General features: G+C 41.6%; 2 protein-coding genes across 2 annotated transcripts in view; both read left to right on the top strand.

Annotated features, from left to right (window-relative positions):
* Positions 1-5,112, top strand: part of LOC112405636 (serine/threonine-protein phosphatase with EF-hands 2-like) — a 39,723-nt gene extending 34,611 nt beyond the window's left edge. The window contains exons 13-15 of the mRNA XM_024754120.1: positions 1,406-1,792; positions 2,783-2,968; positions 4,088-5,112. Coding sequence (XP_024609888.1) covers positions 1,406-1,792; positions 2,783-2,968; positions 4,088-4,345 — 831 coding nt within the window. The 3' untranslated portion in view covers positions 4,346-5,112. The remainder of the gene's footprint in view (positions 1-1,405; positions 1,793-2,782; positions 2,969-4,087) is intronic.
* A 1,902-nt stretch (positions 5,113-7,014) lies between these two features.
* On the top strand, positions 7,015-12,326 carry LOC112405615 (serine/threonine-protein phosphatase with EF-hands 2-like). The gene is made up of 6 exons (XM_024754094.1): positions 7,015-7,028; positions 7,303-7,409; positions 8,341-8,504; positions 8,675-8,710; positions 9,468-9,555; positions 11,937-12,326. Exons 1-6 carry the CDS (start codon positions 7,015-7,017, stop codon positions 12,137-12,139), a joined length of 612 nt encoding a protein of 203 aa, XP_024609862.1. The 3' UTR covers positions 12,140-12,326.
* The last annotated feature ends 3,183 nt before the right edge of the window (positions 12,327-15,509 follow it).

Raw genomic sequence — 15,509 nt, 5'->3', positions numbered from 1 at the left:
GAGTTGGCAAGAAGACAGTTGAGGAGAGAAGGAGGTGGTTATGAGTCCACTCACATTTTGTGGACTTTCCCTCTCTACGCCCAGGGCTGGAACTGCCTAGGAAGTAATTGGCGCTTGTCCAACGTTAGAGAAGAACCTCTGTTCTGTTCTCTTCCATCTGGATCCCTCTTCAAATGTCAGTCAGTTACCGCCGAGCCACTCTGAGTGTCCGTCTTTGTTCCCGCCCACAGTCAGTCTACACCAGGATGTGGCTTTCTTGTATATCAGCCCTTAGACCTATTTGCAGAAAGTTCTTGCTCCTTGATTACACACTTGCACATAATTCCTCTTGTGAACCAGACCTTTATCTTGATGCCCTTGTGGAACACTGTGGCCCTCAGTCTTCACGGTGGCACTCAGGCATCCCGGAAATGGCTGCTCTCTCCCTTTGGCTGGATGCCCCAGCTCTGCTCTGTGGCCTGAGCCCTCTCTTTCTCATGATCAGAATTCTTCCTGCTTGTATCCTCTACATTGTTGGCTTGGTCCCAGTACCATAATGACTCTGAGGCAGTGAGAGGGACCACACTCAGTCCCTTTGGCAAGAAGAGTATCTTCCCGATTAGGTCCAGGCTGAAAAGAGGTCCTTCCTTCCCCTCCCTTGTCCTTCCTCAGCAGACAAGATAGCACTTCCTGTAAACTCCCAGTAAGTGCTGTCTCTCCCACAGTAAGCATCAAGTTTTTCCCATTCCAACATTTCTCAGCCATAGGCTGCATTCCTTCTCCTTTGTTTTTGCATCTGTGGAACAACACGAAAGTCGATAAGGGCTGTCCTTCCTGAGAGGTGCCCTTTCCCATCCTTGTCTAAAAATCACTAAGTTCCTAGAAACAATGACCTAGGTTAGCATTTTCCAATGATCTGTGGTGGAGGACCAGGTTTCATAAATGTCTAATTTGTCACAGATCGATACTTTTGTAAAATACAATAAATGTGAATGACTAGAAAACTGAAATACAAACAAAAAATATAAGCCCAGTGATCACGTGCTTGAATGACAGCCGTATCCAATTGCTATAAAAGCTTCTAAAGGGTTTTACTCCTAGTCCTCTGTTGACCTTGTCACTGCCGGGACAATCCGTGGAGCCCAATGTGGGGAGCACTGACTTGATGCCAAAGTGCTGCTCAAAAAGGACGAACCGGGGCTTCCCTGATGGCGCAGTGGTTGGGAGTCCGCCTGCCGATGCAGGGGACGCGGGTTCGTGCCCTGGTCTGGGAAGATCCCACATGCCGCGGAGCGGCTGGGCCCGTGAGCCATGGCCGCTGAGCCTGCGCTTCCGGAGCCTGTGCCCCGCAACGGGAGAGGCCACAACAGTGAGAGGCACCAACCGTTTCATTGAAGCATCTGTTATCTTCTCTGGACATTTTTAGATTGTTTCCACCATGAGATGCAAAACGAGAAAGGAGGATAAGAAACAGGCGGAGGAGAAGGGAAAAGCCAACCAGACGAGCTCTGCCGGGACACCCTCCCCGTGGTTCCTCCCCCAAAGCCACTCTCTCCCCACCTCGCCCCTCCGCCCCAGCACCCAGAAGGCCCACAGAGCCGGGCGCTCCTCCAGCGTCCCCTGCAGGGTCCCCCTGGACCCCAAGGAGCTCTCCCATTGGGTGCGGCACTCCGTGGACCTGGAGCTGGAGAGGTGTCGGCAGCAAGCGGGCTTCCCAGAGATCAAGGAGAAGGAGGAACCCTTGCCCTTGGCATCCGAAGCGGACCCGGAAGCTGAGGGGCGGCGGGAGCCCACTCAGGAGGAGTGGAGGCAGGTGGGTGTGGCCGGCGCTGCCCACTGCAGTTTGGCTGCCTTCGGGAAGGAGCAAGGATTTCAGAAAAACCGAACGAATCTCCTCCTTGCATGTAAATTCAGAGTGGGGTGTTTTTTCGCCCCTCTTTCTCTCCCTCCCTGGGGTTAGAACACCCCAGAAGGCTATTGGTATTTGCCTAATGACTCATACTTTGGAGTTTTATAAAGGATGGGAAGATGTAGTAGGTGGGCTGTATCGTCTGAGTGAACTTGGTTTAGGGACCTAGCATCACTGGGCTGAGAAGGTCAGCCACAATTTATGGGATGCTATTTTATATATATCTGACATCTATCAGTTGGCTGCTGTGGCTCAAGGCCGGAAGGGCTACATCGGCTGCTTCTGTCTTCCGTTTTCAGGCAACTAAAGGCTTTTTCCAAAATCTTCAGAACTGCATCCCATGGCCACCCCTAGCTGCAAGGGAGAGTGCGAAAGCAAGTATTTAGCCAGGCACATTGCCATGCCAAACACCCCAGGAAGAGTTCTATCAGCTAGGAAGGAGGAGAACGGACATTGAGTAGGCGCGCACAGTGCTTGCCGAAATAGATGACTCTGGCAGCCGAATGGGGGCTACTTCCCCAGGCCAAGACCTTGGCAGGGAGACCTGTAATCCAGGTGGGAGGTTCTGCTGCTGGTGATCTTGTGTAGTAGTGCTAATAGGACTACCTGAACTCATTGGTGTTCAACCATTTTCGACACACGAAAAATGGCAGCTTCTTATGCCTCATTCAATAAAGAAAAGGAGAGAATTCAGAATTGCTGATGGATTGGATGGAGGGTGGTGAGAAAGGGGAGGAATCGCAGGTGACTCTGAGGCTACAAACCTCCAAGAGAGAGATGGTGAGTCTGGGTTACATTCTCCCTGAGTTATCGATCTGGACCTCAACATCGACTTAGAACTGAAACTTTAAAAGACGAGTCTCTCCTTTTGCAAAATATGCCTTTTCTCTCTAGGTGGTGGATATACTGTGGAGTGACCCCATGGCTCAGGAGGGCTGCAAGGCCAACACCATTCGAGGAGGTGGCTGTTATTTTGGGCCTAACGTGACAGAACGGTTGCTACAGAAATACAATCTGCAATTCCTGATCCGCTCGCACGAGTGCAAGCCCGAGGGCTATGAGTTCTGCCACAGCCGCAAGGTGGGCAGGCCTCTGCCATCGCGCAAGAGTGGTCCGGTCCATTTTGCCCTTCCAAGACATGGATAAGCTAAGGCTCTCAGCTCTTCACTATCAGCTGTGCCTCGCAGTCGTTATCCACTTGCTATCCACTTGCCCAAAGTAACTAGGTCCTTTACAGTCATTTATCCTTGACTTTTGTAGCCTCTTTAAAACCCCACGTTTGATTGAGGCCACCACTTACCAATACCCTGAGAGGAAAGTGAGGGGCAGATATGGTCCCATTTCATGGATGGAAATATGGCCCAGTGTTTTCCCAGCCACATCTCTATTCTTTGTCACATTGCTTACTGTCCCAGGTCTCAAACTACACTATAGGGTAACAGGATCTCTGCACTGAGCCCCAGGCAGGCATTCAGGATTGTTTTGTCTCCTAAGAGCATAATTAACATCCTGTCTAAACCTTTGGGCATCTCCAAATCCTACAATGTTTGCTTAGCCTAATGCCCAGAAATACCAACTCTACAGGAGAATTACAGGTTTCCACGCTGAGGAAAAGTTTGACATCAACTAATGTAAGAAATGTTTAACAGGAATGTTAAACAGTTGTGTAAGTTTCTTTATCGCAGGACTTCTGAGAGCCTTTAATTTCCTCTATTCATTGTAAATCTCCAAGAAGAGATAACAGTGTCTAGCATTTCCCATTGTCTTGACAATGGAAATTTTTTTCACAGAACATCTCAGCAGGCCCAACACTCCAAAGGAAACCCTGCTGTGAGGCTTCGCACCACCTTTAATAACTGATCTGCCTGCTAGTTGTCGTGGGCATCCCAGTTAATCAGACCTAGCTTGCCTCTGAGTCGAACCAAATGAAGTGTTTTCTATGACCCCTGCTATTTTTGATTGGGATAAAAATGTGAAGAAAACATGTTGTGGATGTCCTATCAGAATTCAAGTTTTTATTACTTGAGTCATAACTCCTGCCCTACTAGCATTGATGATAAAAAAAAATAATAAAAAAAAACATAGACGAGATCAAGAAGGAACAGCCACCCCTGAAATTGGGTTGGGCCCTGTAGGGTTGAGGGTGAAGAGTTCTTCAGTGAACCTGAATGCTCGTCTCTTTCCTGTTTTTTCATTTAGGTGTTAACCATCTTTTCTGCCTCCAACTACTACGAAGTCGGCAGTAACAGAGGAGCCTATGTCAAACTAGGGCCGGCCTTGAGCCCGCACATTGTGCAATTTCAAGCTAACAAGGCAACCCACACGCTTACCATGAGGCAAAGGCAAGACTTTTCAATGAGTGATTTTCAGAAAGACAGAATTATAGTGTTTGTGGAAACTTTGAAGTGCAAATGTCATTACATTTATCCAAATTCTAAGTCAGAGTTCAAAATTTAGCTGTGTCAGCAGTAGGACCTCGAATAGACATTACAACAGGGCCTCTTCTTTCTCCTCCATATACTCTAAAATCTCCACCTACCCATCATTAATGGAAGGGACAAATTTGCTTCCTGCAGAAATTATTCTCCGTGGGTATGTCTTGTGTGAAATACATATACCAGGCCACTAAATCTTTCCAGGGTCACTCTTCCTTTTTCTTTCATCCTTAAAGCGTTTGTGTTACGTGGTCAACCACAGACAAAGGTTCTTTCACTGTCTAGGGATTTAGCAGATAGATTTCAGTGCACACATTTGTTAACAATGCTCCTTTCTTCCTGGGAAGAGAGCATATAATATTACTTAAATGGTTTCTGTTGAGATGATTCTGAGTTCTAATCTTAGTTGAGAGCTTACTATACACTAAGTGTTATTGTAAAGAATTTATATATTGTTTCACAATGAGCTTATAAAATACACAGCATTACTAATTTCAGTTTTATAGATGAGATCATTAAGGAACAGAGGTTAAATCAGTGTCCGTTGGCCACACAGCTAGTAAGTGGTGAAAGTAAGCCTTGACGCAGACAGTCGTATTTCAGAACCCACATACTTAACAACTCTGCAGTGCTGTTGCCCACTGAGAAGCTGGCCCCGGAGTATATAAGCTGCTGAAAGATACAGTTGCAGTGCTGCTGAACAAGCTTCTTTAATTATCAGCCAAACTAAATTAGAAATCAAAACAAAGTCAGCATAGGGACTTCCCCGGCGGCACAGCGGTTAAGAATCCGCCTGCCAATGCAGGGGACATGGGTTCAATCCCTGGTCTGGGAAGATCCCACATGCCGCGGAGCAACTAAGCCCGTGTGCCACAACTACTGAGCCCACGCACCACAACTGCTGGAGCCTGCGCGCCTAGAGCCCGTGCTCCGCAACAAGAGAAGCCACCGCAATGAGAAGCCTGCGCACCGCAACGAAGAGTGGCCCCCACTCGCTGCAACTAGAGAAAGTCCGTGCGCAGCAACAAAGACCCAACACAGCCAAAAATAAATAAAATTTTTTTAAAGTGAAATAATGTAATTTTTTTTAAAGTCAGCATAAATCTAGTGGGAAAAGAATACAGGAATATTTAATATCTGCCTTGTATGAGTGCCATAAAAGTGCATTATTTTAAATCACTCGAGTTATTAAATACTCAAGAGTTACTGAACACTCAAGTTTTACACAATCAGAGCCAGCATCATTCAAAAAGAAGTATTATGTGAAAATTTAAGCTCACCAACTGATAGTGAAACCTACTGTGCTACAGAATCCTCTGGAGCTTTATAAAAAATCATTTATTGGAGCCTCATCCCATCCCTCCCAAATTAGAATCTCCAGGGGTGAGCCCCAGGAACCTGGAATACCATGATTCCATGTGATTCAGATGTTCCCACCGCAAAAGGAATCACTGTGGGGAACCCTATAAATAACATGTTTTAATACCATAATTAAAGAACACTCACCTTTTAAAAATATTCACTGATTGCATTAAAGCAAGTACAACATCCCCGAATTTATGCAGAAGTCACTTGTCTAACAATTCCAACTGTTTGGACCACAATAGAGAACTAAGAAGTAAAGAGGAAAATGTCTCTGACAACCATAATGGATGTCTCAGTGTCCATCAACTCAAGATCAAGTGTTTTTCCTAGAGGAAGCCTCATTTAGAATCCATTTATTTTTGGTTTAAACCCATGTCTCATGATAATAGTTTAGCCAGCCTGGAGTCCACTTGCCAAGATTGATTTCTGGCCCTTACTAGCTATGGGACCTCGGGCTAGTTACTTACACTGTGATAGGCATAATAGTTGTACCTACCTCAGTGGGTGTTGGAGGATTAATCAGATGATCCATGCGGAGCTCAATATGCGCTGCTTGACGTAGGGACAGAGAGCCTTGTGCATCCAGGCAGCTCTCAAGGCCATTGCTATACTCCATCCCTGCATGATAACCATCAATGAGCACAGTTTACCAGAAATAGTTTAAATGCTTTTCAAACCAGTGGTTCTTAAACTTTTAGGGGGTCCCATACTTCTTTTAGCCTCTGATAAGACAACAAACTCACCAGTAAAAGCACATACGCTCACATACCCATGAAATCTGAGATGAATTTTAGGCAGCTCATACTTTTCTGAGGGTTTATGGAGACCATTATGCTAAGTACCTTAAATTTCAAGGAAGACTTGCATCAAACATGATTAAAATGGGGTTTTTTGGTTTGTGTTTTGGCCTTTTTTTTTACTTTTAGCACTTGAAAAGATAGGTTATCTGGTCATCATTTATAGAATGGCTGCTTCCTCAATGACATAGGACAAAGTACATATTTACCTTTTATCTCTTTTTATATTCTTGTTTATTCAACTACAGATACTTATTGAACACATTTTAGGCCAAGTACCATGCCCAGCATTACTCTGTTGACCCAGTAGGCATGAGAAAACTAACTTAGTGATACCTTGTTATTCATAAATCCTGCCTTGTGACTGTTTAATAAATTTCAAGGAAAGCATATGATTATGATAACAGATACCATTTGATGAGTGCTTTCTATGTGCCGGGCTTTCTTCTAAGTGCTTTACATGAATTTACTTATTTAATCTTCACAATAATCCTGTGAGTTAGGTACCATTTTTGTCACTATCTTGCAGATGGAGAAAAAGAGGTACAGTATAATTAGATAACTTTACCACAAAGGTGGTGTTTCTCTAGAACTTCTGCTCTAACCACTGTCCTACACTGGGAAGGACAGCAGCATTCCCCAGACAGATCCTATCTGTGCACAGCAGGGCGAAGCAGGAGAGCATTGGGGAGAAAAAAGAGACGAGCTCTTTGAAGGTTGAGACATTAAGAAAGAGAGAGGAGAAACTTAGTAAAAATCCAAGACTATTTATTCTATACTAATGTTTTAAAATGTTCCTTTTCATCTCCTGTCCCAGGATTAGCAGAGTTGGGGAGTCGGCTCTGAGAGCCCTACGTGAAAAGTTATTTGCCCATTCCTCAGATCTTCTTGTTGAATTTAAGAAGCGTGATAAAGATAAGACTGGTAAGACTACTCAAGTGAAATATTCATAGAGGAGGGCAGCTGGCCAAAAAACCCTCTGCTTCAGGTAATTAGCAAATAAATATTTGTTTAAATGACCAGAAGACTTTTTTGAAGACGTCCTCCCTTATTCAACTTAACATCCTAGTTATCGTTCCTAAATTCATAAATTCTAAGCTTTTAGAAGAACGTGAACTTAGCTAAATATAAACAAAGCTGGTGAAAAGAAATGGAGTCCAGGGAAGGGTGACAAGGCCAGAACTAAGCAAAAAGAAACAGGGGGACAGGTTACCAGAGTGGGTCCAAGACTAACAAAAGATCAATGATTCGGTTTCTCACTGTTCAGTGTGTGCTTGTCTGTTCCTCGTTCTATTATCCAAGCTGGAAATTTTGTCTTTTCTCAACCCAGTGGAATGTCTAATGGACACTGACTACAATGTAGCCCTATTAAAAAATAGCAGTAACAGTCATAAAATCATAGCACTATCTTTTCGTACACATAGAAATAACCAATGCTATGTATACATGTGTGTGTGTCTGTGTATATGTATTGTGTGTGTGTGTGTATATATATATATATATAGTGTTTTATGATATTATTTACAAGAGTCTTGTGTGACTTCCAGTAGTATTGCCAAATATATTTGGCAAATAAAAACAGAATGCCTAATTACGTTTGAATTATAGACAACAAATAGTTTTTAAATATAAGTATGTCCCATGCAATATTTGGGACATACTTATAGTCTGTCTGAAAATCAGATCTACTGGGCATCCTGTATTTTATCTGGCAACCCTACTTTCCAGCCAACTCTACCATAACCAAGAAAAACAGTGACAGTACACATTACTTCTATTATCTACTGATAGTAAGAAGAATGTCAGGATAAAAGATTTGTAGGTGATGAGTCAACAAGTTAGCTCTTTCCTATAGGTCTAATCACCCTGAGTGACTGGGCAGCAGCCGTGGAGTCTGTGTTGCATCTAGGACTGCCATGGCGGATGCTGAGGCCACAGCTGGTGAGCAGCTTGACAGATAACAAGCTGGAGTACAAGTCCTGGCTGAAAAACTTGGCCAAAGAACAATTCAGCCATGAGGTAAGGGTGTGAAAATGGTGGATGAAGGCATACTGTGGACCGTGAAGCCCCTTATGGAGAACTTTGAATCATAAACATCCAAATATTGAGAACCCCAAAAGGAAGATGAATGGAAACAACTATTCGTTGAGTTTCTATGTGTCAGACTTTGTGTTAAGTGACCTACACATATTGCCTCGGTTTATCCTCAAAACCACCTCCAAGAGGTAGGTATACTCAGCACCAACATACCCAAGAGAACACTGGTCACAAGGGTTAGATAACCTGCCTAGGATAATAGAGTTTCTAAGTTATAGAACTAGAACTCAAACCCAGGTCTGACTGATTTCCTTGTCATGATGCTGCTTCCCCTATTTGAAAAGGTATTTGTGGGCTTCCCTGGTGGCGCAGTGGTTGAGAGTCCGCCTGCCGATGCAGAGGACACGGGTTCGTGCCCTGGTCCGGGAAGATCCCACGTGCCGCAGAGTGGCTGGGCCCATGAGCCATGGCCACTGAGCCTGCGCATCCGGAGCCTGTGCTCCGCAGCGGGAGAGGCCACAGCAGCGAGAGGCCCGTGTACAAAAAAAACAAAAACAAAAACAAAAAAACGGTATTTGTTCGGTAAATGCTTATGTGTAATGTATGTGAGGCCTTGGGCTATGTACTTTTTAAAACAAACAGCTTTATTGCAATATAATTCATATATCATGCAGTTCACCCATTTAAAGTGTTCAATGGTTTTTAATATATTTGCAGATATGTGCAACCATCACCGTGGTCAATTTTAGAACATTTTCATCATGGACTAGGTACTTCTTAAAGCATCAGATTATTTAGTAGGCTGAAGGGGGCTGGAGTGGAGGGATCATAAAACATCTTCAGGTTCTTTCAAGAGTCTTATTGTCAGGGTTGCTTGTGTGTTAATTATCTATTAGGAGAAGCCTAAACATAAAAGATAGAAGGAAAATGAGTTTTTTCTTGCAGAATATACAATCAAGTTTGCTGGAAGCACTGTATCGGAACCGATCCAACCTGGAGACCATTTTTAGGATCATAGACAGTGATCATTCAGGTAAAGGCGCTCATTATCCCGCCATTTCTGACACAGCAAGTATTTTACCTCCCACCTTTCAGTCTCCTCCCTGATTATTTACCTTTCTACTCAAGCGCTTTTGGAGCAAAATTAGTGGCAGTGCTTATAAATGGGCAGAAACTAGGGTAGTATTTGAGCAACATGAGCTGTCCCTACAGAAGAGGGGTTGGGCAGAGAAGAATGAAGACAAACTGAATGAGAACTTCTTATAGGAAGAATTGTAATAGTTATGATATCCCTTATCCCTTCTATCAAAGTAGCCACAAAGGAACGAAGAGTGTCTAGAACAGAAAGGCTTTTGCAATCTTACTCCCAAAGTCTTATTTTTCAAAATTTTAAATTTTTAAATAATTATAGATTCACAAGGAGTTGCAAAAAAATGTCCAGGGAGGTCCTGTATACCCTCACCTGTTTCCTCATTGTTCCAAAGGCCTTTTCAAATATTATTACTTTTTTTGAGATACAATTCACATACCATATAATTTACCCATTTATAACGTGCAGTTCCGTGCTCTTTTAGTGTATTCACAAGCTTGTGTAACTATTATCGCTATCTAATTTTGGAACGTTTTCGTCACCCTAAAAAGAAACCTATACCGATTAGCAGTCACTCCCCATCCCCTGTTCCTTCTCCACCAGTCCCTGGCAACCATTAATCTGCTTTCTGTCTCTATGTATTTGCCTGTTATGGACATTTCATATAAATAGACGTGTATGATACATGGCCTTTGGTGTCTGGCTTCTTTCATTTAGCATGTTTTCAAGGTTCACCCACGTTGTAGCACGTATCAGTTTATTTCTTTTTATAGCTGGATAATATTCCATTGTATGGCTATATCACATTTTGTTTATCCATTCATCAGTTGATAGACATTTGGGTTTTTTTCCACCTTTTGGCTGTTATGAATGATGTTGTTATGAACATTCATATACAACTTTGTGTGTGAACATATGTTTTCAGTTCTCTTGGATGTATTCCCAGGAGTGCAATTGCTGGACCATATGGTAAAACGATGTTTCACTTTTGGGGGAACTGTCAAACTGTTTCTTCACAGTGGCTATACCATTTTACACTCCTACTGACATTGTAAGAGGGTTCCAATTTCTCCACATTCTCACCAACACTTGTTATCCTCCATTAAAAAAATTTTTTTTACAGCCATCCTACTGGGTGTGAAATATCTCATTATGGTTTTGATTTGAATTTCCTTAATAACTAATAATATTGAGCATCTTTTCATGTGCTTATTGGAACTTTGTATATCTCCTTTGAAGAAATGTCTCTTCAAATCCTTAGCCCATCTTTTAATTGGGTTTTCTTTTTATTGTTGAGTTGTAAGAGTTCTTTGTATATATTCTGGATATTAGGCCATTATCACATATATGGTTTGCAAATATTTTCTCTGACTTTATGGGTTATCTCTTCACCTTTTTGGTAGTGTTTTCTGATGCACAAAAGTTTGTAATTTAAAAAAAGTCCAATTTCTTTTTTCTTTTATTGTGTTTTTGGTGTCATATCTAAGAAAAACTAGTAACTGAAGATCATAAGGACTTAACACCTATGTATTCATCCAAGAGTTTTACAGTTTTAGCTCTTACAGTTGGGTCTTTGATCCATTTTGAGTTAATTTTTGTTTGCAGTGCAAGGTAGGGGTCTAGCTTCATTTTTTGACTGTGGATATCCAGTTGTCCCCTACCATCTGTTGAAAAAATTATCCTTCACCTGTTGAATGGTCTTGGAACCCTTGTAAATAGTCAACTGAGGGAATTCCCTGGCTGTCCAGTGGTTAGAACTCCATGCTTTCACTGAGGAGGGCATGGGTTTGCTCCCTGGCTAGGGAACTAAGATCCCACAAGCAACGTGGTGCAGCCCAAAAAAAGGGAAAAAAAAAAGTCAACTGACCTTAGATGTATAGGTCCAAAACCTTTTTACAAGCAGATTAAATTAGCATATGTTTAGGATGATTTAATGCAGGGTTTCTCAGCAGTGGCATTACTTACATCTTGGCTTGAGTAATTCTTTGTTTTGGTGCACATCCTGTACATTTTAGGGTGTTTAGTAACATCCCTGGCCTTTACCTACTAGATGCAGTAACACCCTACCCCCACCCCAGTCATGACAATCAAAAATGTCTCAAAACATTTCTAAATGTCCCTATAAGGAGAGGAACACTATTGCTTCCCTCTCAGAACCACTGATTAAGTGGTTCAGTGCTACCCTCTTGGGAGTTTAAAGTGGATACTAGGCCTTGGGTGCCTTTGTTTAACAGTAGGAAGCAGGTATCCTTGCAAGAATGTCAGAGGAAATGAGCACTGAAAACTAGACTGACTCGCTAAAGTGACTTGCTTTCTCTGGTAAGGGTTCATTTCACTGGACGAGTTCAGGCAGACTTGGAAGCTGTTCAGCTCTCATATGAACATTGATGTCACAGACGACTGCATCTGTGACCTTGCCCGGAGCATTGACTTCAACAAAGATGGCCACATTGACATCAACGAGTTCCTGGAGGCCTTCCGCCTTGTGGAGCAATCCTGCTCAAAGGGTTATGCATCAGATTGCTGACAAGCCACAAACACTAATAACAGTGACTGCAGCAGCCCAGATAATACACTAAGGCCAGTCTGGTCCCCATCGTCCAAGGTGCCTTGTAAGCAATGCTGAGCTCATTGTGGGAATATCTCCCTTATTCTCCATAGCTTTGTGGAACTTTATGCTGAGAATTTGCCTACCAGTATGCATCAGAATCACCTGTGTATTCAGGTGAATTCTACCAAACATACGAAGAACTTTTACGAACCCTTCTCAAACTCTTCCAAAAGATTCAAGAGGAGCTATGAACATGCTATGAAGCCACCATCATCCTGATACCAAAACCAGACAAAGATACCACCAAAAAAGAAAATTACAGGCTGATATCTTTGATGAATATAGATGCAAAAAGTATCAAAAAAAATTATCAAACTGAATCCAGCAACGCGTAAACAAGATCATACACCACGACCAAGTGGGATTCATCCCAAGTTCACAAGTTTGGTTCAACATACGCAAATCAGTGTGATACACCACATCAACAAAAGAAAAGACGAAAACCACATAATCATCTCAATACATACAGAAGAAGCATCTGACAAAATTCGACATTCATTCATGATAAAAACTCTTACCAAAATGGATATAGAAGGAACATATCTCAACATAATAAAAGCTATTTATGACAAACCCACAGCCAATATAATACTCAATGGTGAAAAGCTGGAAGACTTACCGTGAATATCTGGAACGAGACAAGGATGCCCACTCTCAACACTTCTGTTCAACATAGTATTGGAAGTCATAGCCAAAGCAATCAGAAAAGAAATAAAAGGTATCCAAATTGGAAGGGAAGAGGTAAAATTGTCATCATATGCAGATGACATGATACCATATATAGAAAACCCTAAAGACTCCACACAAAACCTACTGGAACTGATCAATGAATTCAGCAAGGTAGCAGGATACAAGAGTAACATATAGAAATTGGTTGCATTTCTTTACACCAGCAATGAAATATCAGAAAGGGAATGTAAAAACACAATATGTTTTAAAAATCACATCAAAAAAAAAAAAAAAAAAACTTAGGAAAAAACCTGACCAAGGAGGGGAAAGACTGATATGCTGAGAACTATAAAACATTAATAAAGGAAATTAAAGATGATTCAAAGAAATGAAAGATATCCCATGCTCTTGGCCTGGAAGAATATTGTTCAAATGGCCATACTACCCAAAGCAATCTACAGATTTAATGTGATCCCTATCAAATTACCCATGACATTGTTCACAGAACTAAAACAAATAATCCTAAAATTTATATGGAACCATAAAGACCCTGAATTGCCAAAGCAATCCTAAGGAAAAAGAACAAAAGAGGAGGCTTCCCTGGTGGCGCAGTGGTTAAGAATCTGCCTGCCAATGCAGGGGACACAGGTTTGAGCCCTGGTCCAGGAATATCCCACATGCCATGGAGCAACTAAGTCCGTGAGCCACAACTACTGAGCCTGCATGCCACAACTACTGAAGCTCATGCTCCTAGAGCCTGTGCTGCACAACGAGAGAAGCCACTGCAATGAGAAGCCCGTGCACTGCAACAAAGAGTAGCCCCCACTTGCCGCAACAAGAGAAAAGCCCTCACGCAGCAACGAAGACCCAACACAGCCATAAATAAATAAAAATTTAAAAAGAAAAAAGGAGGAGGCATAACCCTCCCAGACTTCAAACAATACTACAAAGCTACAGTAATCAAAACAGTGTGGTATTGGCACAAAAACAGACATATGGATCAATGGGACAGAATAGAGACCCCAGTAATAAACCCACACACCTATGGTCAATCTTTGACAAAGGAAGCAAGGCTATAAAAAGAGAAAAAGACAGTTTCTTTAGCGAGTGGTGCTTGCTAAGGTGGTTCTTTAGCAAGTCTACAAATAACAAATGCTGGAGAGGGTGTGGAAAAAAGGGAACCCTCCTACACTCTTGGTGGGAATGTAAGTTGGTGCAGCCACTATGGAAAATAGTATGGATGTTCCTCACAAAACTAAAAATAGAATTACCATGTTATCCAGCGATCCCACTCCCTGGGCATATATCCAGACAAAACTATAATTTAAAAAGATACATGCACCCCTATGTTCATAGCAGCATTATTCATAATAGCCAAGACATGGAAACAACCTAAATGTCCATCGACAGATGAATGGATAAAGAAGATGTGGTACATATATACAATGGAATACTACTCAGCCATAAAGAAGAGGGAAATAATGCCATTTGCAGCAACATGGATGCAACTGGAGATTATCATACTAAGTGAAGTAAGTCAGAAAGAGAAAGACAAATACCATATGATATCACTTATATGTGGAATCTAAAATATGGCACAAATGAACCTATCTATGAAACAGAAACAGAATCACAGATATAGAGAACAGACCTGTGGTTGCCAAAAGGATGGGAGAGAAGGGGAGGGATGGACTGCGAGTTTGGGGTTAGTAGATGCAAACTATTACTTACAGAATTGATAAACAACAAGGTCCTATTGTATAGCACAGGGAACTATATTCAGTATCGTGGGATAAACCATAATGGAAAATAATATAAAAAAGAATGTATATATGTGTATAGCTGAGTTACTTTGCTCTACAGCACAAATGAACACAATATTATAAATCAAATATACTTCAATAAAAAAATAATAATCACCTGTGTATTTGGGGGTGGGGATGAGGTTAGAGTGTTTCTGCATACTTTTAAATACATAGGTGCCCTATCCCATTTCAGAATTTTCGCAAGGTAGGTATAAGTATTTTAAAATTCTGAAGTCTATCCCAATTAAGAACCACTGATAATTCAACCCCTTCATTGTATACCTTTTATTTATTGTTTTTATAATGTCTTATTGGTAAAGGAAAGTTGTGAAAAATTGTTTGTGTAATCCCATGACCCAAACATACGGATTCTTTTCATTATTTACTTTTTCTTGTTAAAACTAAAATGTTTATATAATTTAATGTTCTGCTTTTGTTTTATAAATTGACATCTGTGTTGTTACATACTCTTCATGATTATTCCTTTAATGGCTGCATAATATCAAATAGATGCAATATAATCTATTCAGCCATGCTCCAATTGTTAAACATGTATATTGTTTCCAGTTTTTAATTATTATAAATAATACTATGGTTAATAACTTTGCGCACATAGCTTGTTTCATAAAAAGCTCTTGAATTGTACATTTTCTTAGGCTAGACTCCCAGGAATCAGATTACTTTGTCAAATGTTGGAGAGTCTATAAAAAGATTTACTGTAAGGCTCATATGATTATGGCAGCTGAGAAGTTCCAAGATCAGCAGTCAGCAAACTGGAGACCCCGGAGAGTTGATGGTGTGGTTCCAGTCTG

The sequence above is a fragment of the Neophocaena asiaeorientalis genome, unplaced genomic scaffold (genome assembly GCF_003031525.2).
Source record: "Neophocaena asiaeorientalis asiaeorientalis breed wild unplaced genomic scaffold, Neophocaena_asiaeorientalis_V1.1 scaffold148, whole genome shotgun sequence".
NCBI lineage: Eukaryota > Metazoa > Chordata > Mammalia > Artiodactyla > Phocoenidae > Neophocaena > Neophocaena asiaeorientalis.
The sequence above is the reverse complement of the archived record's forward strand: the minus strand, read 5'-3'. Positions and strand labels throughout refer to the sequence as shown.

Excerpts from the sequence above, each read along its gene's own strand:
- LOC112405615 (XM_024754094.1), top strand. Across the intron at positions 7,410-8,340 it reads GCGTGATAAAGATAAGACTG|GTCTAATCACCCTGAGTGAC; the intron begins GTAAGACTACTC and ends TCTTTCCTATAG. Across the intron at positions 8,711-9,467 it reads CTCAAAACCACCTCCAAGAG|AATATACAATCAAGTTTGCT; the intron begins GTAGGTATACTC and ends TTTTTCTTGCAG.